Here is a 25,941-nt window from a genome sequence, read left to right on the forward strand (position 1 = left end):
TTCGCCTGCGTCGTTGCCATTTCGCCTTGGCCATCGCCCGCTTTTCTTTATAGCCCAAAACTGTATTTTTGGCCAAAATGTCACTTTTTTATTGTCTTTTTATGAGCGCAACGAAGTCGCTTGGCCGCCGCCCCCCGTCCCCAGCAGTTGTTAAACGTGCGTCGCAACTTTCGATTAACGAAAATTATTTCACTACATTAGTGCGAGAGTGTGTGCGAGTGTGCGAGTGTGCCACTGTGTGTCTTGCCTTGGTTCTGCAATAATTGGGATTTGCTCTTTTATTGGCTTATTTTCCTTTTTTATGACAGGCTCTACGTGTACGTCCGCAGCATTTTCAGTCAGCCAAAATTGTTGAACTTGTTTAGTTTGTTGCTTGCCTTTTATATTTATGCATTCATGCAGCTAGTACCTTGGCAAATGGCATAGATTTTATTCTTACTTATTTCTAGTTCTTTAAGGTTCATAAACTTGTCGCATAATACTCTCAACAAATTTCAATTTGTTTTACGACTTAACTTCTTATATATATATATGTGTAGAAGTTTATGTTTTATTTATGGTTTTTAATATCAAATGTGCAAGACGGAAAATGCTTTTGCGCCCACCTCAACTGTTGTCGGCGTAGTTGCTGCAGAACTACTGCTGGCGTGTGCTCTGTGGTGACTGCTTTTACAATTGGGTTTTCCTCTGGTAAGACCTTATTTAATTGTCAGTCAGCTGCAACGATTTACATCTATATTGGCAATTCACCAACTTTATTGGGATTGATGGCATAATTCTCATAACTTTTTCTCGCTTTGTCGTTTTCTTCTTATATTTTGCATTCTCTCTCTATCTCTCTCTCTCTATATATATATATATACATATATATTTCTCTTTGTCTGTATTTTTGCTTTGCACTCTCTATTTCTTTCTTTCTTTCTCTTTCTGTCTTGCCCTTTGTTTTTCTTATTCTTTCTTATACTTTCTTATTCTCTTATACTTTCTTAACAGCAATACTATCAGTTTAAGTATCTGATCTATCCGTATATATTTCACTAAACTTCTTAAACGTTTTACTGGCTGTTTCGAAATACCAGCAAATTCAACTTCTCCTGACTCAACTGTTTCATTCTGTTATCTAGCTCTAGTTATGTCTCCTTAGAAACTCAAAATGCGTTTCTATGTTTCGTCAGTCTAAACGTTTTACTGGCTGCTTATTCAAGAAGAGATATAAGCAAGTCCTCACTTATTCACTTAACTCGGCATAAACTTGCTTGCTCAATTCATCTATTCATCTACTCAAACAGATTATCTTTCAGCCATGCAGTTGGCTTCGCTTTGCTTTATATTATTGTATGCGTTGTTTTCTAAGTCAAAATGCGTTGGGCATTTCAATTGCAGCACTTGATGAATGGCCAGCAAACTGAATGTCAGCGGCGCTTTCATCGCTTAGCACCAAGCTACATTTGACGACCGTGGGTGAAAACCACCGAAAATGGCATTCAAGCTTTCGCCCATTTGAAATCAACAAGAAAAAAATAAATGCCAACTGTGAAGTGAGGAAGAAGCAACGATGAGTTGTCGACTTCAAGCCACAAAAGACACATTTTTCTAGCGCAAGGTCAGCTGTAGTTCTCTCACATGCTCGAACTCATATTCATAACTAACATTCGCTTTTTATTCGTGGATAGCTCAAGTTCCGTTGCTGTTTGCCTTTTGCCTTCAGCGACACGAATTACGTGTCCGCTTCATGCCACGCCCACCATGAGTGTAGACGCCTAGCTGTAGCGAAATGCAGCTAATTTTACTTACGGTAAAAGATGCGCCGCCGACTTCAACGACAATTGTTGAGCCACTGGACGCATGCGCATGCGTCTCACGTAGCAGACCTCTGTCTCTCTTCCTCTTCCTAGCTCTCTCTCTCTCTTTGTCTGCCTCACTCATAACTGCTGTTGCTGTGAAAGTTCTGCGGCTATGCGACTGCATAAATCTTTTTCAATTCATTTTTTTTCTGTTACTTGACATTTGTATAGCGCCTAGATACAATCTGTTGTGGGCTTAAATATTTTATAAATAATTTTTTATATTTATTTTTATATGTTATTTTCATGTTTTTTGTCTAGTTAGCGCCGCATTTTTTCCCACAGCTCTCGCGCATTGTTCTAAAAGTGTCTCGCATAATTATAAAGATAATCAACGCAATGAAATACATTTCTTCTTCTTGTTGTTGTTGTTAATAACGCAAAATATTCTCTCGCGGCGATTAACAACACTGAAAGCTGCTTTTTGCACAAAAAATAAAATAAAAAATAAAATAATTTAAAATATTATTGTCGAGTCATAAAATTAATTATGAATTATGAAAATGCATTTAATTTAGTTGGTCGAGCCGAGCCCCGTCAGCATTCTTTTGGCCACTTTAAATGCCGTTGAAAGTAAAATCAAAAACTTTTTTTGCCAACTTTTTGTTTTTTGTTTTGCAGATTTGACAGCAGCAGAAACATTTCTCTGTCTGTTGTCTATTTTTAGCTGGCTAACATCTTTATGGCTAATTTATTTGTTTTATAACATTTGTATTATTATTTTTTGCTTTTACCCTGTACTCATTAAGCAATGGACATTGTGGGTATATCGGAGTTTTTCGTGGGAGTTACTATGAAGGCGGAAAGAGAGGGAGTAAGGGCAATAAAGCTCGATTCCTTAAAGTAAATATTCCAATATGCCTGATGATTATATATATAAGATCTGAACAGTTGAGTTCATGTGTTGCCTAAATGTCTATAATCAAAGCAAAGTTCTCATATTTCAAGAGCTAAACTCATCAAATTGTATGTGCATATTTAGCTAAATTTAATACATATCTATCTTTCTTATATCTGTCTACTTCTATTCCTCCAAAATCTTTTTCTAAGAGATTTTCAGGGTATTATTTAGTCGTATACTTCCGCTTAGAATAGTGCTCTTATTAGAACTCATTCTTAATGCTATTCAGGGTATCTTCTAGTCATTCACTCCCGCTTAAAGTACTTTTGCTAGTCTTAGCTGGATGCCTCACGCATCTGCAGCTACGGTTGCTGCTGCGACTCGCATAATGTTAATGCCGCATTATGAACGCCTTTGTCGTCACATTAAAACAAACATAACAACTACGTGACTAATTATGTTGATATCAAGCATGTTTATACATACTCAGATATATCTATATATGTCTATATATATATATATATATGTATTTCTATAGTTTTTTTGCTGCCTTTCTTCTGCTGCTATTAAAGCGCTCTCTGTGTGTGTTCGTAAAAGAAAGTGAAATTAATGTTAAGTGCGCGTATAACATGCTCAGTTTTGCTAGGGCTCTATATATATATATATATATGTATATATTTATATATACATATAAATCATCTTTTAGCCATTTGGTCTTCTGTTCTGGTTTCTGCAAAACGTGTTTTGTATTTTATATGAATATGTTATAAAGTATATTAACAGCCTGCTGTGAAATCTGTCTCTAGATAAAACTAAATACTAGTTTTTTTTTTCGCTTTTAGAACATTTTTAATAGCTTCATAATGAAAGTCTATTATGCGTGAAAATAATTTGTAATAAGTTTACTGCAAAAGCTGAGGCTATTATAATTTTTGTCACTCATTTTTAGAGTTAAAAATAAAATCTCTGAGCTTTATTGATTTCAACAGTCAGTTCACAGATGAAATTCGTAGGAATGTGTGAAATGGGCTTAAGTATATATATATATTTCCTATTACTATATAAACTGTGTGACTTGACAATATGTGCTTTCTAATGAGATCGAGTCGCTGCCTTAGCAATTGTTGCTGCCCAACAGTTTCCTTACCTCTAGATACTCTTAATAAATAATGAAATTAAATTATTATTATTAAATTAAAAACTAAATAATTCTATAGCTTTATCAAATACTCTACATATACTCGATGGCAGCTGCATTAGCAACTCAATTTCCTCAGGTCTAGTAGCTGCTGCTGCTGCCACTTTCCTCCATTGAAAAGTTTACTTAACTCTCTAGGCAATCTGAACTGCCTGCATATATTAGTCTTATTTGTATATCAAAATTTCGGTTCATTAACCTTTCTTAACGAGCATGGTCAGTTGGTTTTATGTCCATGGCGTAGCCAAAAAGTCTGCTCGATTACATTGAGCTTTCCTTTTCTATATGTCGCCCAGTCAATTTATGGCCGCAATTTTATTTACCTTTTTGGAACCCAGTCAAATGAAAGTGATAAATTTTGTGCGATACGCAGTGAGAATTTTCACCAAAACGAAAAAAAAGCCAAAAGAAAAAATTACTACAAAACAAAGCGAGCTACACATTAAAAAATAGTTGCACGTAATTTAGTACATGACAACAACAGCAACAACAACAACAAGAAAAGCGGCAAAGGCAACAGCAACTGCTACCTGAAAGGCAAATGCGACCCGCTAATAAAAAGAAAAGTGATAAAAACAACAATAATAAACGTAGAAATAAGTAGGAATGTTGCGAAGGGGTTTAACTGACTGCAGAATGCTCGCTCGCGTTGCAGCAAGAGCTCAAAGACCCTCCAGATGGCTGCGTTCATAAAAATAGTAGTGCGACTAGAACTTAATTATTTGATATTATTTTCTTCAAAAGCAACGAGAACTGCTTTGCTTGCATACAAATAGAGTAATAATCACACAGACGTACATGCCACAAAAGCTAATATACTCCCTCTGCCTTTTCACTTGTTGTGCGAGCATAACAAAGCAAAAAAACAAATATTTAATGCAAATGCCGTGCATTGCATGAGAAATGTGAAAAGATTGAAATTAGCCTGGGAGGCTATGCCGCAATCGAAAGTGTATAATTAATTAATTGTAATGGCGCTTAATTTCGCTTTTCAAACTAATAAAAAACGAAGCGCAGAAGCTCAAAAAAAAAGCAAACTTGAACTGGTCAAGCGGGGCGTATGCGTAATTTGTTTTTGGCTAAAAATAGAAGCTAACCCAAAGTGTTTGATTGAATAAAAATCGTATATTTCAAGCTGTCAAAGGCAATTTAAGCTGAAAGGCAAACACACACGCATACGCACACAGAATGCTCTGGCACGCACACACACTCGCACAGACATACACCCACGCACAGCTATATAAACTGATGTGCGGTTTTGGTTTCATGGCTTACGGTTTTGATTGCTGCCATCGCTCAATTGATTTTCCACTAATGCCATCGATTGGCACAAACCGAAATAAAAGTGAAATGCAAAGTATTAAAAAATATACGAACAGACACGCCCACACACACGCTTGCAAAACAAACAATTTGTGCTGCGGCATTATTTGACATGAAATTGAATCGCTGCGCAAATAAGAACCCACTCATATGATTCAGGCCAAACAAAAAATGGAGGCAAAATAGCATAGAAAACTGAAATGGGATTAGTTGCGGCTATGCTTCATTTGGCAGTGTATTAAATAGTCGTGTTAGTTGGCCAAGTTTTTTCTATTCTCATTATATGTTTATCAAGGCGAAAAGTGAAAAGAGGCATAAACAGCCGCAAGCAGATTAAGTTGACAGAACAAAAGAGCTCCAAAACCATAGCTGATGTGACTTATGACAGATATATATATATATCTATATAAAGTATATAGTATATACAGTATATAGTATATGTAGCATGTATGTATTGTAATTTAGAGAGCTGTCAAAATTGTTTAAATTGATAAGCCGCCGAGCACAATAAATCTTTGCAGTGGGCCTTACCTTGAGGGCGCACAATTTTGTGTTTGTTTGTTCGCACTATTATTTGCTGTTTTTACGTGTGTGTGACCTGTGACACATTGTGTGTGTGAGAGAGAGTGTGCGTGTGTGTGAGAGTGAGAGTATGTGTGTGTGTCTGTGGATGGCCATATATTTGCTGACACTCGGTCAGTCGCAGTTGCTGCCTTCTCCTCTGCCTGCTCCACCTCCACCTCTTCTGCTTCTTACTACTCCTCCTCCTACTCCTTCTGTTCTCTCGCTTACATAAATGCCAAATGCATGAAACATAATAATTTATTTGACTGCACTATGAAATCGTTCAATATCCATCAATAGGTACTCTATGCGACTGATCTGTGCAAGGCTTTTGGAGATTCAATTTTTGCAGTATTTTATAAATGGGATATAGATCAAGTGAAACATATATGTATCTATATATATATGCATAGATATATATATAGATATATATATATATATATATATATCTATAAAAATATGCAATAAATTGGCTATTCTATGAAAACTTCTCAATCTAAATCCATTGAAAATAAGAAATCGGAGTATATTGGATTCGTTAAAATGTAGCATGTGACAGTTAGAAGGACAAAAATGTGGTTCTAGTATGAATAACTGTTTTATTTCGTAAAATATCTTTTGTAAACTTATTATTAGCCAAAATTTGATAAATATGGAGCACTGCTTCACACAGCATGAACAACTTTTTTCCTGTATGAAGAACTTTATAATTATTCGATTATTTTGAATAATTTTATTACAAGTTTTATGCGGAATTTTACTTATTTGCAAAGTCTACTAAAGATTAAATAAGTATAGTTAATGTAGTATAGCTAGATCAAAATTATAGTTATTGTATAAATAAGTGTTTGATTAGAGCAGATATCTGTGTTAAATTGGTACACTAAAAGCTTTACCATGATTTTTACTTGACAATGAATTCTTATTAATTTAGAATATTTCAGTTCTATAATTCTGTAAAGAAAATACTACGCTAAACTACTTTCCATGTAAAAAGAAGTTTATGTCAAGATTTCTCTAGTAAAATTCAAAATGTGTGAGCTAAAATATTTTTCTAGCATAACTTAACAAAGCTACAATATCTAAGTATATAAAGAGAAAGTGTTATGTAAATAGTAATTCCACTCTAAAGGCAAAGTCAATAAATAAATAATTAAACTACATTAAAGTCCTTTCGTACTCACCCAGTTGCTCAGTTAGTAATTTTAGCTTAGGTAAACTGTGCAACTGACGACATTAGTAAACATTTAATTTCTATTTCGCATCATTAACAAAAATGAGATTTGCAAAGAAATTCATTTGCATATTTTGTTGCAGGATTTTAATATTTGATGACGCTCAAATATTTCATTTGGCATTTTGTTTTGTTTGTGTAAGAGACGGAAGTGCCTAATGAATTTTGTATGCCATTTTCTGGTTATATAAATAAATAAGTGCATTGAAATTTGCCAAATGTTATAAACAAAAATGATTCGAAAAACAAATTTCGAACAAAAAAAAAGCAAAAATCAATAAAACGGTATTTATTTATGTGTTCGTCTGTCTGTGATTCATACCTTAGCCAAAAGTCCCTGTTAGCTGGCGTGTTGCAACGCTAATTAGCGTTAGTCAACACTGGCCAAACCGCACACCGAAACGTGTGCGCCGTGCTGAAAGGTGGGAAAAAAATCTGCGCTAATTTGAAACTTGAAATCAGAACTAATGAAGATTTAAGCAGTTGCAGCTGCAGCTGCAGCAAATGAATGTGGCTGTGGCGGTGCAGCAAATCTCAAATGAAAATACAACAAAAAAAAAGCAGCAGAAGAAAAGAGAAACGCGCATGAAACGGCGTCCGAGGAGCCAAGCAAAACGTAGACCCCCCGAGAGCAAATGCATTATTAATAAATGAAAACGTTGCGCGTGTAGATTGCAATTTATGTATGCATGTGTGTGTGTGTGTGTGTGTGTGTGTGTAAGCTGTGTGTGTGTTTGCCCCAGTGAACGTGCAGTTCATGGACAATGCCAGCTTGAATAAGATGTCCTTTGTTGTCTCGCTATCTCGTTGCCCGCTCTCTCTCTCTCTCTCTCTGTCTGTCCCTGACTCTCTCTCTCTCTCTCTCTCTCTGTCTCTTTGCGCGGACATCAGCTTGTGTGCATCGTTGCTTTTCCGGTGTGAATTAGCGTCGAGTGCCACATGCAATTTCCTGTTGTTGTAAATTGCAGCAGCAGCAGCAGCAAACAGCAGCAGCAACTGCATTTCTTGTGCTGCCTTTAATTGCACTAGCTTTGACGTTGTTTTATAGCGCCTCGCGCTTTAAATTGAACGCACTTAACACACACGCACTCGCACACGCACACAAAGGCAGCTGCCTGTCGTCTTTGTTGCTGTTGTTGTTGTATCAGCATTCAATTTGCTTGGTTTTTGAGCAAACGTGCAGCACAAAGCTCAAAACTAGCTGCTTGCTAAAATTTGCTCAGTTACTTTTGTGCAATCCCCAAATCCCAGTTCAATTTTATCTATGTATCTATCTGAAACTACTTGGCAAATAGAAGCAGCAGCGGCAGCGCTCCTACTGCTAGCTGTAGCTGCTGCTGCTGCTGCTGCTGCAGCTGCTGCTCTGCGCGCTGCCTTCAATGAAATTGTTGACGTAAATGGACAACAAAGCTCGGCACTCAGCTGTGTGTTGTATACCCATTGAATGTATTGTAAAAGGGGTAGAATGTTGCAGGCGGTAATAGGCGTGGCGGCAGGCACTATAAAGTATATATGTGTACCTGATCAGGTTGGAACAATTAGGTGATCTAATGAGCCAGCTGTGACAGCCTTTGTTTGGCTCCAGAGCTGATGCCTTGAAGCTGGAAATGCCTAGTCTTATATACCCTACGCAGCTGAGGCTTTTCATTTTGGTTTTAGATAACTTGTATTATTAGCTCATCGATAATTATCGATATTTTGAAATGACTTCTTATGCAAATGTTGAATACGTTATGAGCTCGAGACTATGACTGATCTGTGCAGCTCTCCGTGCTGCAACAATAGAATATGAATGCTGTCGCCAAAATTGCAAAAATTTGTTAATGAAAACTTGGGCTTCTTAGTGTATAAAGGCACTAATTAAAATGTCATTATTATGTTCTGCCAACTTAATTAAGATAATAGAACTAGAAGCGCACGCAGCGCAGGCTTCAGCATAACTTCTAGTCGAGCATGCTCAATCGGAGCTTACTTTCTTATATATATATATATATATATATATATTTTTTTTTTTTGCTCCAGCTCGCCTCCACTGGCGGGCACGCCCCCTAAGCTAGCCGCACACCCGCCCCAGCTGAAGCAAAAAAAATGCATGGTTCGTTTAATAGCAACGGCTATGAAATTCATGTTTATTGCATTTTGCATGGCTGCCATATAAACGCAGCACTTTGATCACACAAATGCGAATATATATATATATATAGTATGTATAGTATATATCTATAGCGAGCGGGAGTGAGTGAGAGAGATATGTATATGTATTTATATAGAAAAGTGCAATTCAAAAGCTTGGCGCTTGCTTAATTTTTGATTTCGTTTTTTTTTTCTTTGATTTTTCTGCCCCGTTTTTTAGACCTTTTTTTGCAAAAAGAGTTTTGCTGACCACAAAAGCCGCAAAGCTGCAGCTGCCTTGAAATATACCTTTGTAGCTGGGCAAACAGACTTGATTGGCTAGCTGGACGTGCGACCTCAATGGCTACGTAATTAGTGCATGCTATATGCCTTTGCTGCATGCATACATGCATCTACATATATATATATATATATATATATATATATATATCTATATAAAGATACCTGTGTGTGTGTGCATTCACTCTCTTTTGTTGGCACAGATTGATGCCTGTTACTTGGTTGAACTAGTCGTACCCTACACTTTTTTTATTAAGTTATATGCAGAGCTGGGAGTGCGTGTCTGTGTGCGGAGACCACATGCAAATATGCAATAGAAGCAGCAGCTACAGCTAGATAGGTAACTGGTGCACGTTGCGTATACGCAATTGCTGTGCTGCTAGCATTACGCATTCGACTGTCAATAAAGCCTGCCGGCAAACGATTCCAGCTTGCCAGCTTGCCAGCTCGCCAGCTCGACAACTCGGCAACTGTCTGCTGCAGACGCTAACTGGCAATCGATTTGTATCCTTGTTCTTTATCCTGCTACCAATTTGCCCAGTTACAAGGAAACCATTTGCGTGTGCAACAGCTACCTCAGCTCTTGCCTTCCAACATGGCTTTAGCTTGCAACAACAACATCATCATCATCGCAGTCATCGTCGTCATCAGATTTCTTTGGCTGCACATTTTGCAGTGCATCCCCAAGGGACAAAATGATGCACAAAGCGAACATTTCTCGCACAGTTTCGCTTTATCCACACACACTCTCTGTGCTCTGGGCACGATAATAAGACGCCTTGTTTGGTGCAGTCGACAGAGAGCAGTGCATTTATTTAACATTCTTTGCCTTTCTGGCAGCACTTCAACACTTCGATTCACAATCATCAACGCTTTCATAAGCCAAAACTTGAGCTGATGCATGTAAAATGTGAAATCTCTGCATTTCACTGCAATTTGGCTAAAAACCTTGCTTCTCAGAGTTGATTTTAGTTCAGGCAGCTTCATTTAGAGGCGAGAGGGAATTCCAAATAAAATAAAGTTTTTGCTTAAATATTTATGCATAAATGTATTTGGATTACATTTATTAAAGCTGGCACTTAGCCTAAGTTGTGGAGCTTTCCTATGTGTGCGTCAGCAAAGAAATAGTTGGAAATTGATGTGAGTTTTAGATTTCTTTCAAGAGTTCAAGTGGACTCTAGCTTGCTGTAGTTTCCGAAACAAATGGCAGAACATAATTAGACAACTGAACAAGGACTATCTAGCTTCAAATCACAGGGCAGTGTAAGGCAGTTGTAGGCCAAGGTAATTTGGTAAGTGAACAAAGAGTATCTGGGCTCCAAACCCCAGGTATAATATATAATTAAGCATTTGCCTTATCTAATAGACATATAAACACTTGCTCTGATCACGGAATATTACAAATGTTTTGCAGTACCTTCTACCTAAACCTAGTTCCAGACCTGGTTTTATCTATACATAAAATGTTTCTTCGCTAGCTAATTTCAATTAAATTTCTTGAAGCTTTTCAGCTTTATTTATCTGCCAGCTTTTGACTAACTGACAGATTGAGTGCTGCCTGCAGCTCAAAATTTAAGAGCTGTAAAATTTAACAACGGCAAAAGTCATAAAAATTTAACAGCAATCAGAAAATTTGAGTTGTAATTGTGAAAAATAGGTGCAAAATGATTTGATCTACCTGTTTTCGCCCGAAGCTCAAAATTAATAATTCTAATTCTTTCCATGAAAATTCAAGTGAAGGCGAATTGAAGTGAATGCAAAATGGCTTTGAAAGGTTGACTGAATGCGAATTGAATTGTCTCCAAGCAGCTGTATATTAAGAAGCATGAAGAGTATGTATGGAATATATGTAGAGTATATATAGGGTATATGAGTTCTTTAGTCGAAAGTGTGCGACTCGATTATATCTGATATGAAATTGGAAAAGTTGTGAATGATGCTAAAAATACTTGATTGGCGATTGATAGGCCGTTTGTCAGACTGATTGATAAACTGTTCTGTTTCAATTTGAGCCTTATAATCCAATCGGAGATATATATTTCAGAGATTAAGTCAATTTGGCCACTTTCCATTTTAATATATACTTTCCGGAACGTATTATAATGAATTTCCGCGGAGATAATTTCCAGAATATCAATTTCTAGTTGACTCTTTTCGTCCATAACAACACTGTTCGAACACTAGCCATCTCACTCTCACTTGGCAACAGCTGAAACTGTATTCAGCAACAGCTCTCTTTATCACTACGATGACTTGAGTATTTATTCTCAACAATAACATACAAAATTTGTGGGATCTTTTTCACTTCATTATACCAGTTCTAAACATCTTAACAAATGCCATAACTCATAGCCAGTGCAAAGTCGCCTAACATCTGCCAACAATGCAAATTTTTATCCTAGACAAACAATCAACAATTTAAGCAAATCTTTTTTTGTTGCTTTCCAGAATAAATTTGAGAGCTTTAAATAGATTTTAATTAGGATTTTCAATAATGCATGAAGCAATGCAAATATAATATAATATAATAATATATATATATATATATATATATATATATATATAGTATATATATTTAAAGTTAAGCAAATTCAATCACTCACTTTTTGCTGCTACGTGTAATTTAAGTCAGGTTTATTGATGCCGCAATTAAGCATTTTATATATATAAATTTCTTTTAACCCCATTTGCAGCTGATGAAAGGCGTATCCATTTGCTTTGTGTTCGCCACAAGAGCAGCTGATAATGCCTATATAAAATAAAAGAAAGGGAAATAGAGAGCGGAGTGGGAGAACACACCTCGAGTCCTTGAAGCTCGCGAGCCGCGCGAATAGCAATTAAAAATGTTGTTTGTTGTATCAACTTATTTGAGATTGTTATCCAAGAACGATGACAAAAGGATCATAAAATATATATGCTTAACATGGGAATTTCGTGGGTCACTTTAATGCCCGCTTTTATGTATTCTAATTTAGAGTTTTATGACCACTTTCGGTCTCTAAAGCATTAAAATGCCAACATTAATCAAGAGTCCAATTGGCAAATGTAACAGCTCATTTATATCAGGCGAAAGAAATAGTTGGAATTATGCGAATAGTTTAAAGTTTCTTGGCTAATTTATAAAAACTGAATTAAGAGCGAGAGAGAGAGAGAGGGAGAGTGAGTGAGATAAATGCAGCTGGCAGCGTCGATAAATTCATTTCTTTGCCAAGGAAATAACTCAATAAAAGGCAGAGCTTGAATGACAAGAACTTGGCAAACTTTAAGATAAGTATAAATGCCCTTAGATTTCAAGACAATAAATTAATAGGGGCCAAAGCAAGCAAAAACAGAGAAAGAGCGCAAGAGAGCGAAGGAGATGGGGAGCGAGCAGGCAGCCAAGCAAAAGCGCAGTTAGGAATTTAATTTCGAGCGTTGTCATTAAACGAAATGCAGCAAGAAATGCAGGCAGACTGAGTGGCAATAAACGAAAGAGAGAGAGAGAGCGAGAGAGAGAGGGAGCGAGAGATAGAGTAAGAGCTAGAGTGAGAGAGAGGGCGAGAGGCTGAGGCACTTATCATGCTGCACTTAACAGCTAACAAAGATTTTGCACATATTCAATGGAGTTGAACAAGCAAATAAATTTCCTTTCACTCAGCCCTCCAAAAAAGCATTCAATCAAGCGCACAGAACGTGAAGGCGCTGGGCGTGGCAGCTTAAAAGTCAAATGGCGCACAAGTGCCATAACAATGAGCAGCAGCTGGAGCCCCGAGTCCAGCTAAGTCAAAAGAAAGCGTAACGAAGCCATGGCTACGTCCTTTGGGGACATTACACCAAATCGCTTGTAATCAATCAGCAGCAAATTAAATTCCAAGCAGATTAACTATGAAAATTGTGCGCCGCATTGCACACACTGCAGCACAGGCTCACCATCTCTCGCTCTCTCTCTCTCTCTGTCAGTCAATATGCCCTGTGTTACTTGGCCGCTCTATTTGTGCGTTGCTTCATCGAAAGAAAGTCAACTGAGCGAATTAATAACTTTTAGCCAGTAGCAACAAAAAAAAAAACAAAACATTTGCCACGCCCACCCCCCGCTCGTGCCGCCAGTGATAGCAATTTCTCACACAGCTCGCGTCGCCATGGAGACGCCTCAGTGTGTGCGTGAGCTGAAAAATTTTTATTGCATACATTTGAGCAGTCAGCATAATTTCTCACTTGCCGCATCAAGTTTATTAGGCGTCGGCACGCACTAAACCAAAAATGTGTCGTTAGCCAACACTGGCAGCGACGCTAACTGTATTTTGATAAATTTCCATGTGACATGTGCGCACCACAAATGAGACAGAACTTACTGTATCAACAAAGGTTACTTAACCAACGCCTCAGCAGGCACTTGACATATTTCATAGGTTGAGTGCTGTTGCGTGTTTGGGTATGCTGTAGTTCTGAGTTCGCTGAGGTGCTTGCTAGTTGGAATATAAAATTAGATGGAAACTGCAGCTGCAGTAATTAGCCAAATGCAGAGCAGATTATGCCTCATGATTAGTTGATCCTACTTGGAGTAGCTTCAAGTTAGTCTAATCAGCACTAAGTGTCAACAATGAAACTCTTTAAACTCGATATTTAGTTAAATTGGCTTATAATTGTTTAAATGAGAGGCGAGAGCTGTGCAGTTGAGTAACCTAAATGTATCTGCGTTGAAGACTTTCACACAAATATTGGCTTTAGCTCTGCCATTGAATTTCTTTAAATCGAATTTTATGCCTGAAGCTTTACCTTATTGTCTTCCCACATTGTTGAGTTACATGTTTTCCTTAGTTATAAATCCAAAACTATAGCAGTTGTTCTTTGTAATATCTCTGTTGCAGGCACTTCCAGTTCAATATATTGAATGCATTTTTGACTCTATATCGTATCAGTTTAAACGAACTATTGAACAGTTTAATCAAATTTTTTTCACATTGACTATATCATATATATGATGCTTATAGCTCAGCAGTTACATAGCTCTAAAGAACGAGTCATAAACTGCTAAACAACTCAAAGGAACCAGTCATTCATAAACCAACTGCATAACATAAATAAAAAAACACATTTTAGCTCACAAGAATGAATATTTTATGAACACTTTAATAGCTCAAGCAAACGATTAATTCATTGACAGCTGAATAACCAAAAAGAGCTAATTGCTTAAGAACAGCTAAGTACCTCTAAAGCTCAAAAGAACCAGGCTTCACATCGCACTCTTATATTCATACAGGTGTAGTCATGCGCGTACAGGTGTAGTCCATTGCGTTCAATTTCCATAAATAGATTGCAATTAAAAGTTTTTATATTTTGATTTAAGTTCAATGGGCTGGGTTGGCTAGACAACTTTGATGTTTCAGGTCCTGGAAATTTGTATCAACATCGCAATTATAAGTGTAAGAGTTCAGTAAGAAGCTTGAAATGTGTCATAATGTGTTATATATATATATATATATATATATGTATTGCTATTTAGAGTCTTATAATGTGTTTTATAGATGTTGTTTTTATTAGTATTAAGACTATATAACTTTGTTATAAAGTGTTATATAGGCTGTTATAAACAAATATATTGCCTCCGAAAGTTGTTAAATGTTATACTGCTTGACATTATTTTTCGTGTGTTATATGGGATTGTAAGTTGCTATTCTCTGCTACGACTATTATATTGCCGTATACTCCAAAAAAAGTAAGTGTTATACTGTGTTATACGGTTCTATTGTTATATTGTGTTATTTTGAGCACGTTCTGAGCAAAATTATACTGTTATACGTTGATATTTTATCTTATGCTCTAGCATTGACTGATATACACTATTTTATTGCATAATGCTGTATTCTGGACTGTTATACAGTATTATGTAAACTGTTATATTCTGTTATACTCTACTGTATTATGCACTTTTCATATATTACTGCGATATTTTAGTCTGTTGTTATATTGAGTGGCTCAAACTGTTATATTCTGTTATACTCCGTCATATTGTGATAGTATTGTGTTATATTTCATTATATTACGATAAACGTTATATTATATTTTGTTATAATGTGTTATATTCTGTTATACTTAATTGCTTAACTGTCTGGCAGTTAGCTGATTTTTTTTTGCTCCCAGCTTTGCTTGCTGCCGAAATCTAAAAATCTAAATTTGATTTTTAGCATCTGAAGATGTTAAGCTGCCCATCGTACTCAAGCGCTATCTCTTGGCCAATTTAAGCCACAAGCTCGGTCACAATTTTCGGGTGTTTTATGTGATTTGCTCTGTGCTGTATGCGTGGCTCCTGAGATGCTGCTGTCAAGCGCTTAATATTCCAACATAAACAGTTTATTTTAATGCCTTCTGCGGACACGCCCAGCACAGGCACGACCATGGCCATGACCACGCCCACGCCCCAAAAGCTCATAAATAAAGTGGGTAAAGTTGGTCTCGTAGACAGGCGAACCTCAGAGACAAGTCAGCGCGAAAGATGATGAATTGTGTTGATGACTCATTTGGGAGCATTCTTTTGCCTTTGCCTTTGCCTTTGCTCTTGCTTCTTTCTACTTTTCATCTTCTCTATTTCATTCGCTTGCTGTAGTATTTTGTATTTTGCCTTAGATCCTATTTTTTCATTTGGTTTCGCACTCAGCTGGCGCCCATTTCCCGTTTATTGGGTAATTAGTCTAATTAACGCGCAGTTCTTCAAAGGATTAAAAACGGAAGCAAACAAAAAAAATGAACCTGAACTCGTGTTACGCACTCCGCTAATTAAGCTTTGTATCAAAAGCTCTGTTTTTTTTTTGTTTGTTTATTTTGCTTACATTTCGTGAGAATTTTTGTTGATTGAAGAAATTTGCATAACTCTCGCGCGCTCTCTCTATCTCTATATATGTCGGTTGTATGTTGGTTATTCAGCTGTGTGACCCGATTTTATGACATATAAAAAAGTGGAATTTGATTTCCTTTGTAAATAGTTGAGCACTCGCTCGCTTGAGTCTAGCTATGTGTGTGTGCTGAACAATGCAGCAAATAATAAAAGGAAAAATACTCATTCAGAGTGGGGCATAAAAGTCAAGACCTTCAGCTGGAGTGGGGCGTAGTTTTTTTTAAGTGCAACTTAAACTGCGACTCGGCACTAAATCAAAAGTTTAAAGAAAGCAGCTCAATGTCCAGGGCCAGTTTGCTTGACTCAGCAATTGCTGCAGTCGCTACGTGAGCAACTACGACCAAGAATTTATGCACTCGCCGCATGCCAACACACACAGACAGTTACAGATACAGGTAAGGGCGGAAGTTCGTGGCCCATAATGGCTCAAATCTGAATTATGCGGCAAAATGCAAAAAAGAAATGGAAAAGGGAAGAAGGGAAAAACTATCAAGAGTCTTTGGTTCGTTCGGTCGTTCGTTCCTTCGTTGGCTGGTTTGAGCTCTTGGCAGGCAATGGAAATGACATGCGGACATCCGACATAGGTCAGAAATCAGCATGCTAAGTACTGTGGCGCCAGCTAGCGGCAACGTTTGGCAACTAACCATTTGGACAGTTTAAGACACCTGCCCCACCTACTACACCTGGCGCCCCAACTTTATCAATTATGCAAATGGCAAATTTAACACCTCAACTACGTGCCACATACGACTCGGCTGCCATGCCGTTCGGCTGGACGTCGCCTGCGCCCATAAATCTTTGACTGCAACAGCGCGGCGCAGCAAAAGCCGCTGCAATGAATTTTCAACTACTTTTCGCGAACTTTTTATACAGGCTCACGCGTATTATTGGCGAGTATATTGGCTTGTCTTCTAGGCGAACTAAAAGCAATTCGAGAGACTTGAAAGTTGGGGCTAATATAGTCGTTGCTTGATAAAGTCTTAAGACACTGTGCATATGCCCACTTAAAGGAGAATATTTGCATGTATTATTATATATGGATATAATTTTAAATATATACTAAAGTAGAGGATTGTTAGGATAAGCACAAATATGCTGCTAGACTCATTCAGCTCATGAAAAAAGCTTTAATCATGCATAGATTTGCGAGCTACAACATCTACTGCTCCTCTAGAAATTCATTATTCTTAAAGTCATTTCAAATTGAAGTGAAACTATGTCTTCATTGTGATCCTAGCTCGAAAACGAGGCTCAGTAGCTCCCCTTCACTCTCCAAGCTTCTGCACGACAAATCAGCAAATGTTCATATTAAAATCAATTTACGTTACCTTCATGCCGGTTGCCGGGTATTAGGCGGTCGGTCATGCCCAGTCGAAGTGCTCTTATTTGCTGTGTGTGTTTTTTTAAGTTTTAAGTGCTGCTGTTTAATTTTACGTCGCTCTCAAAGTCCGGATATCACGGCAAAGTGGATTTTTCCGTCAAGCATAAAAGCAAAGTTCACATTTGTAATTAAGGTGCAGAGCGGTGCGGTGCGGCGTGGACAGGCGAGCAAGCCAGTGGGCGTGGCGGTGACATCGTTCGAGGGCGTGGCATATTGCCACTCAAGTGCAGTGTATTTTATGCGCAAATGAAACACAAATGCCCAGCGGCCTATTAATTTAAATGCGAAAGCGAATACGAAAAAAGTGCGCAAAAAAAATCATAACATAAACGAAGGACAAAGCAACATTTGTGTAGGATACCCTGTTGAGTGCTGTTGCGTGTTTGGGTATGCTGTAATTCTGAGTTGTCTGAGGTGCTTGCTAGTTGGAATATAAAATTAGATGGAAACTGCAGCTGCAGTAATTAGCCAAATGCAGAGCAGATTATGCCTCATGATTAGTTGATCTTACTTGGAGTAGCTTCAAGTTAGTCTAATCAGCACGGAGTGTCAACAATGAAAGTCTTTAAACTCGATATTTAGTTAAATTGGCTAATAATTGTTTAAATGAGAGGCGAGAGCTGTGCAGTTGAGTAACCTAAATGTATCTGCGTTGAAGACTTTCACACAAATATTGGCTTTAGCTCTGCCATTGAATTTCTTTAAATCGAATTTTATGCCTGAAGCGTTTCCTTATTGTCTTCCCATATTGTTGAGTTACAGGTTTTCCTTAGTTATAAATCTAAAACTATAGCAGTTGTTCTTTGTAATATCTCTGTTGCAGGCACTTCTAGTTCAATATATTGAATGCATTTTTGACTCTATATCGTATCAGTTTACTCGAACTATTGAACAGCTTAATCAAATTTTTTCACAATAACTATATCATATATATGATGCTTATAGCTCAGCAGTTACATAGCTCTAAAGAACGAGTCATAAACTGCTAAGCAACTCAAAGGAACCAGTCACTTATAAACCAACTGCATAACATAAATAAATAAACACATTTTAGCTCACAAGAATGAATATTTTATGAACACTTTAATAGCTCAAACACACGATTAATTCATTGACAGCTGAATAACCAAAAAGAGCTAATTGCTTAAGAACAGCTAAGTATCTCTAAAGCTCAAAAGAACCAGCTGTTCATGAGCAGCTGAAAAGCTGTTAAAGAGTTGTTCAGCACTTTAATAGCGCAAAAAACTAATCGTGCCAACCGCTTAACAGCTAAAAAGAATGAGTCTTTCATAATTAGCTAAATAGTTCAAAAGAACTAGTAGTTCCTGAACAGCTGAATAGCTTAAAGGAACGAAACTATCATAAATAGCTAAATAGTTCACAAGAACCATTCGCTCTTACACGTCTCTGAACAACTCAGAAGAACTAATCGGTTCACTCAATAAGCCAATCGCGCATAATTGCCTGGCCATTTTGGTTCATTTTAATCTGTTTCTCAAATGAACTTGACACTTGTGAACAAGAGAATTTCTATACAGAATATCTTCAAGTCGATTTGCGTTTCACTTTTTCTCACTTGATTTTTATATGTGCTTAATAATGCTTCAATGTTTCCTTTTTTGCTTGCGCAAGCATATTTCTTACCTACCCAGATATATATATATATATATATATATATAAGACACACACATGCGATTTCTTGGCAAATGACAGACTCCAATTTCGACTCCGACTTCAACTTTTGGCCGTCAGCTGCTGCTGTTGCTGCTGCTGCTGCTTCTGCTGCGCTCAGCATAAAATGCCTTTGCTTATAATATTAAAATAGCCGGAAGCGGAAATTCGAAACGCCAATGCATGTGTGTATCTGTATGTGTGTGTGCTCTTTTGCATATTTGATTTCATGTGTGAAAGAGAGAGAGAGAGAGAGAGAGTGGGAAGTGGCAGAGAAACTGAGCCCCTTGCATGTCACAAAGCATTTGATAAAAGTTGCATGCAAGCGCCGCTGGCTACTTTGGACTGTGTCCATCAGTTCAGCCACTTGTACACACACAGACTCGCACACACACGTTGTTATTGTTGTTTATTTGCACGTACTGTAACAAATTATAAGTGCCGCATGTCGAAGGCTTCCTTACCGTATCGTCGTCGTCGTTGTCGTTGTCGTGCAGCTCTCAACTTGTTTGCATAACAAACACGTGCAACAGAGCCGGAAAAGCAGAGGGGAAAACTGGAAAAATAAGTGAAAATAAGAAAAGGCACTGTTTGTTTTTCATAATGAGCACTCAAGAGCTGGAGGCAGCTTCAAGCAATGCTTGGTTCAATGACTGCAAATTGGCCAAGCAGCTAGCCAGCCAGTCAGTCAGACCTGGCTGCATGTAAGCTGAGTGTAAGGCCGAAAACCCTTTATTGGCCATTTGCATTTGGCCAAGCTAAGCTTGACTTGACTCGGCTTTAGCAAGGTCATTACAAATGTCAAATGTCGTGGCTGCCTAGGCTAACACACACACACACACCCACACACACACACTGACATTGATGTTGAGCGCGTCAATTATGTGGCACAGCGATATGCAAGCACCGCACACCCAAGAGACGCTCATTAGTTGGCAACATGTCAACTAGATATGTGAGTGTGCGAGTTGGTTTTCCGTTGCATATTCCCGAATGTGATGCACCTACAATATCCTGTTCATTAAAATTAATGATTTCGATTTAACCTGCGCACACAAACGCATGTCACATATATGTTCAAGGCTGCTGCTGTGTGCTTTGCTCTAATGAGAATTGAATATTAGGTAACAGTAATACACCCACACACAAGCTTATATGTAAATATATATATATTTATATATATATATGCATAAATGCATCCGCTGCTCAACTGAACTCAACTCAAACGGATCGCATTACCATCTTTGGGGAGCGCCTTGATGTATGCAAAGCTATTTGCATTGCGTCGGCCAGCAATTGCTTTCAGTTTAATTGTTTTGCATTTGGCCTCTCGAAGCAATATTTATGCATTTCAATAAATATATTAATTTAATATTATACTTAAGGTCAAGTTTGGCATTTGCCATTTGGCAAGTGTAACTGAGCGAAACTCTGACTTTTCAGTTTAATAATAAGCTCATTAAGTCTTAGTGGCTATTAGAGTGTGGTGGTCGAAGTTGAGGTAAATCATGTTAATTATGTAACAATTCAGCTCGATTGAATTTTGTTCATAATAATACTTCAAGAAATGTCCTGGCTTGCAAGTAATGCGGAAAAAGAGGAACGATTATCGAGGCTCTTCCATGGAAGTAATCAAGTAGAGCGTTGCTTCTTTTGCACTTATACCAAAAGTTAAAGGTTCCAAGAATTGTAACCTGCAGGTACAGCTAAAGAAATCAGCTTATCAGCTCGAAGATTAACACAAGCTGCTACTTCAGGGTTAAGTCTTTCTAAGACAAGAAGAAATGTCTTAGTATTCTGTCTCCTTTATTGTCTCAGTATATTTAGTCTTCTATCTGATACTCTCTATTCTTAGATATTTTTTCTTTCCTGTTTTATTTCTCTCTCTTTCTCTATCTGACTTAATATCGCACTCTTCAGCTTTCTCTCTTTCTAAGCTCTCAGTCTTTGTGTATCTCTTTTTCTAAGTCTTTGTATCCATCTCTCGTTTGCTATCTGGATATCCTTCGTATTCTCTCTCTCTCTCTCTCTCTTACTGACTAGTTGGATATAATTCTCTCTCTCTCTCTCTCTCTCTCTCTTACTGACTAGTTGGATATAATTCTCTCTCTCTCTCTCTCTAGTTTTGCCCTTCATTTTCTCTCTCATTCTCCCTCTCTATCGCATTATTTCTGCCTGTTCTTCGCATTCTTGCTTTCTCTCTTTATATCTTTCTGTCTCTGTTGCTTTCTCACTCTTTCTCTCATTGTCTTTGTTTATTTCTGTGAATCTCGCGCTCTATATACCTTTTCTCTCTTTCACTCTCTCTTCTGCTCTTCCTCTTATGCTCTGTCTGTTGCAGTTGAGACTCAAGTAAAATCCACTTTGCTTATCTCTCCATCTCTTAATTAAAATCAAGCGCTCTGCTCAAGTAAAAACTATAGTAATATAATAGTATAATACGTATGTTGTACTCTATTTATATATTCATGGTCTTTCAAAGTTTTTTTTTTATCGTATTAAAGAATACTTTCCACTTTCCACTTTCCACTTTTACTTTCAGCAGCAGCAGCAGCAACATAAGCGAAAGCCGTTGCATATGTGGCTAACTTTTTAATTATCCCAGCGAAAATAAAAATTAAACTTGTGTTTTTCCAGCACATTTTTTTATGCTGCTGTTGCTCGACCTTCAAGTGCTACTCGTGCTGTCCGAGTCTGTGTGCTTGTGTGTGTTTGAGTGAATTACAGGAACGTGATGATGCACTCGCCTTTCAGTTACCCACGAGCCATTGATGATAACTTTTTTCACCACTTGCGCTCAATACACAAATGTGCTATAAAATATGTGCAAAAATATTTCTTCTGGGGGCCCGGTCAGGGTTCAAAAGGGGCGGGACGGGGGTACGGGTGCAACCACGTAAATGGCTTTTGGCTTTATTTTATGGCGTGCAGCTGTAGTTGGCGCTTGTTATTGTTATTGTTTTGCCTTTTTGCCAATGCTGTGCACGGTTGCATCATCAATTATGCTTATCAAAACGCTGTGAGGGGTAAAACTTTTGCCAACTGACCAGCAAGAGGGCAGCCCCGCTAACTCTCGCTCTCTTGCTGCCTAGCCCTCTGTCTCTCACTCTTGCCACTGCTTCTCTGCCTTTCGCGTAAACAGGCAGGCAGCGAGTGCAACTGATTTGAGTGCACTCGACAGGTAATAAATATGAAGTGCTAAACACGAGATACGCGCATTTTTCCTGCCGCAAAACTTTTGCCACACAAACATTGTAGCATATTGCGGATAAAATATTTCACAAAAAATATATAAAAGCAAGAGAGAGAGAGAGAGAGAGAGAGAGCGCTGCTATTGGGTGTGATTGACGTGCAGATGTCCTGCATATTCAGTTATACAATATATATGCTATATGCATTGATCTGTTGTTCAGCTTCTGAATTCTTAGGTATCTGCTTATTCCTTAGTTTCTTAACTTGCTTTAATATATAAGATGTCTTATACAACGCTGTTTTGCCTTGTTTATGCAATTTTTAGCTGCATAAATGGGGCTTCAAAAAATGGTTTATATATGGCTGCTATAAAGAGAGGAAAAGTTATACATTAATAAAGAAGGGAAACGGGTTTGTATTGCATTAAGTTACTTTATAGCTGTGAATGATGTACAAGGCATAACAGTGTTAAATATGAATTTGTTTCTGAGAGCTTGAAATCTACATAAAATCGTAACAGATATGCCAAATAGAATAGATGTCAGTGGGAGAACATCAAAGCAGAAGAACAGATGGATAGGAAAAAGATAAGAACAGATCAGACAGCAGGTCAGAAGGAAGTAATAGAAAATGAGCAGGGAAACCAAAAGCAAATAAGCAAGCCTAGACAGGGCATAAAAACACAGGGCCTAGAATGACTGGGTATAAAAGGTCAGGGCCTAGAAGCACTGGGTCTTAAAGGACTGTGTCTAGAAAGTCAGAACCTAGAAGAACAGGTCCTAGAATGAATTTTAGAAGAAAAGTGCCAAGAAGCACAGAGCCTAGTATGTCATAGACTAGAACGAGCGGCCTTAATAAGACGATGTCTAAAAAGTCAGGGTCTAAAGCGACAGGACCTCTAAGAAGAGAGCTTAGTAGGGAGCCCAACGGTCGGATAAGGTCTATAAGCGCATAGCTTAGAAGAATTGGTCCTAGAAGGACGGAGGCCATGGCAAAGTCAAGAAGAACTAGGCCTAGAAAGAGGACCCAGAAGCACACACTCTATAAGCACTGAATGGGTATTATGAACAGCTTTACAGACAAACAAATTGACAAAACTAATATACCCCATTAAAAACACTTGCAGCGAGTTTAGCATATTAAAAAACAAAGCTTTTAAACAATTGCCGCAGCCAGTGGGTGGCCGGCGGCAGTTGGTAGTCGCCAGTTGGTTGGGTTTGGTTGGCTGACTCGCTCGTCGCTCGTCGCGATGTTTTCCAATCAATTACCGCAAATGTGCAGCTGGGCGTTGGGACACGCCCACGTGGCATAGATTTCCACAAATGCACAATAATTTCTGGCAGCCACGGAGTACATGACAGCGACAGCTTAATGCCACCTTCAGCATACACTTGAGAGAGCTTCCATTATCTCTCTCTCTCTCTCTCTCTCTCTCTGTGTGTGTCTGTCCACGGAGCGTATGCGCAATGTGTGCGCCATTTGAATGATTGTTTTGTGCTGTGTTTGCTTAACGCCAGGCTGCCCGAAGATCCCCGCTCACTTCGAGTGTGTGTTGATTACAGTTATTGCAAGTTATTTACAATTTATTGTATGCACTTTTGGCATTTCCACTTTGATTGATGCGGCCCAAGCACATTGGCAATTGAAATTCGAATGCCACGATTTGGCAGACATATGCAAGAATAATGTTTGTATGTTGTTGTTCTTTTCTTACATTGATTGAAAGCATAGCGGAGGCAGCTGCAACTGCAGTCAAAGCTAAACCCATTCAGCCAATTGAAGTGTCAGAATGTTTGCTTAACATTCCTAAGCGTAAAGTTTTAGCTGAAGGTTAAGCTTAGGTCTTAGCTTAGCTAAAAGTTGATAAATAAAATATTAAATTTAAAGAGGACTACCGAAGTTAGCTCGTGGCACGAGCAAAATAGTTATCAAAACCTGTTTCATGATGCATTTGAATCAGTTTCTAGTGCAGCTCTTTCCTGTTGCATATTCTGTGCAGAAATTGTGGAAAATTGAAAATTGCTTCATGTCCCTCAGTGCACATGGACATTCAATCTATCGCAATAATGGATGAAGTAATCATATATGTATATTATATATATATATATATATATCTAATTCTGAGATAGTTAAATCAATACAAAGTGAAAAGCCAAATCTGACTAGGCTAGCAGTATAAGCTCAGGCATACACTGAGAGTCAAGTAAGGTTTAAAGTCTTGAAAGCTGCCTATTCTATCTCTAAGCACAAATATTATAAACTCACTTACAAAATACAAAATATATTAAAATCGGAATTTATATATTATTGTTGAATATAATATTTAATTGCATTAGTTATTAATGCAAAAGCTGAAACAGCTATGATGAGATAGTTATTATAATTGACTACATCAATCTGTATGAAACTCAGCCTAAAAGCCCTAAAACTAGTCACACATAAACTGAACACAAATATTTATATATATTTATCTATACGCGTATATATGTATGGCCTTTAAAAGCCTTGGCTGAAAGGATTTCTAATTTATGTCTGGCTGCATTTGCCTAATTTTTCATCTAATAATTTGCAAAATGCTGACAAATTTTGTGGCCTCAAAAAACGAGAAGAATTTCGAAATAATATAAATTCCTCTTTCCTTTCACATATTTTTTTATATGCATTTATTTTGTTTCAAACGTAATAAATTTGATAATCTCATTCGCCTTAATGTTAAATCATTAAAGTTAATGCTCTAGAAAATTCGATTATTAACAATTTTTAGCACTTGCCATAAATTGCAGTCGACGGCGACGTTGATGTTGGAGCTGGCGTTGGAGCTAGCCATAAAATGTGCTGCATTGTGGATTTATGGGTAAATTGTTATAGAGTTTTTAAGTGTTGGTTAACAATTAGCAAACGTTTATTTGCCAGTTATTGCGTGTTCATGGCCGTAGTGAACGCTGCTCAGCACTCAAAGGAAAGCGAAAAGTTTTTAATCAAAACAGCAAATCGAAAATAGAAAAAACGGTAAAGTTTTCAATCTCCCAGATGTCGAAGTATTTCGACACACTCAAATGGGGGGCTGTCAACAGCCAATTTTGCGAATTTTCGAACAGCTTGTGTGAAAGACTTAAAGAAAGCGACGGACGAAGAGAGAGAGAGAGAGTGCAGAATTGTTGGATAGGCGAAGTTTTCTATACACTTACAAAGAGTCGGGAAACTTTCAGAAGTTCTCATTAGCCGTGCATTCAAAGTATTTTGGGGTATTGTGGCTCGAATGCCATAGACTTGTCTATGAGCATAATATTGGTAATGCTAAAGGGCAGCTCTATTGATAGAATCGATAGTTTATTAGTTTAATTGGATTATGCTTATGGTAATGATAATGCTAATAATAATAATATTGGTAATAACAATGTCAATGTCAA

General features: G+C 37.6%; 1 protein-coding gene across 1 annotated transcript; it reads left to right on the forward strand.

The window, feature by feature from the left end:
• Nucleotides 1-5,131: 5,131 nt before the first annotated feature.
• LOC111600907 lies at nucleotides 5,132-5,243 on the forward strand (the record flags this gene model as incomplete). Its single annotated transcript, XM_023317263.1, is given in 2 exon segments — nucleotides 5,132-5,211; nucleotides 5,213-5,243. Coding segments are annotated over 2 exon segments (111 nt in total), but the record flags the coding sequence as incomplete, so codon positions are not given.
• Between the last annotated feature and the right edge of the window lie 20,698 nt (nucleotides 5,244-25,941).

This window comes from Drosophila hydei, unplaced genomic scaffold, assembly GCF_003285905.1.
Source record: "Drosophila hydei strain 15085-1641.00,03,60 unplaced genomic scaffold, DhydRS2 tig00008122-arrow-pilon, whole genome shotgun sequence".
Lineage (NCBI taxonomy): Eukaryota > Metazoa > Arthropoda > Insecta > Diptera > Drosophilidae > Drosophila > Drosophila hydei.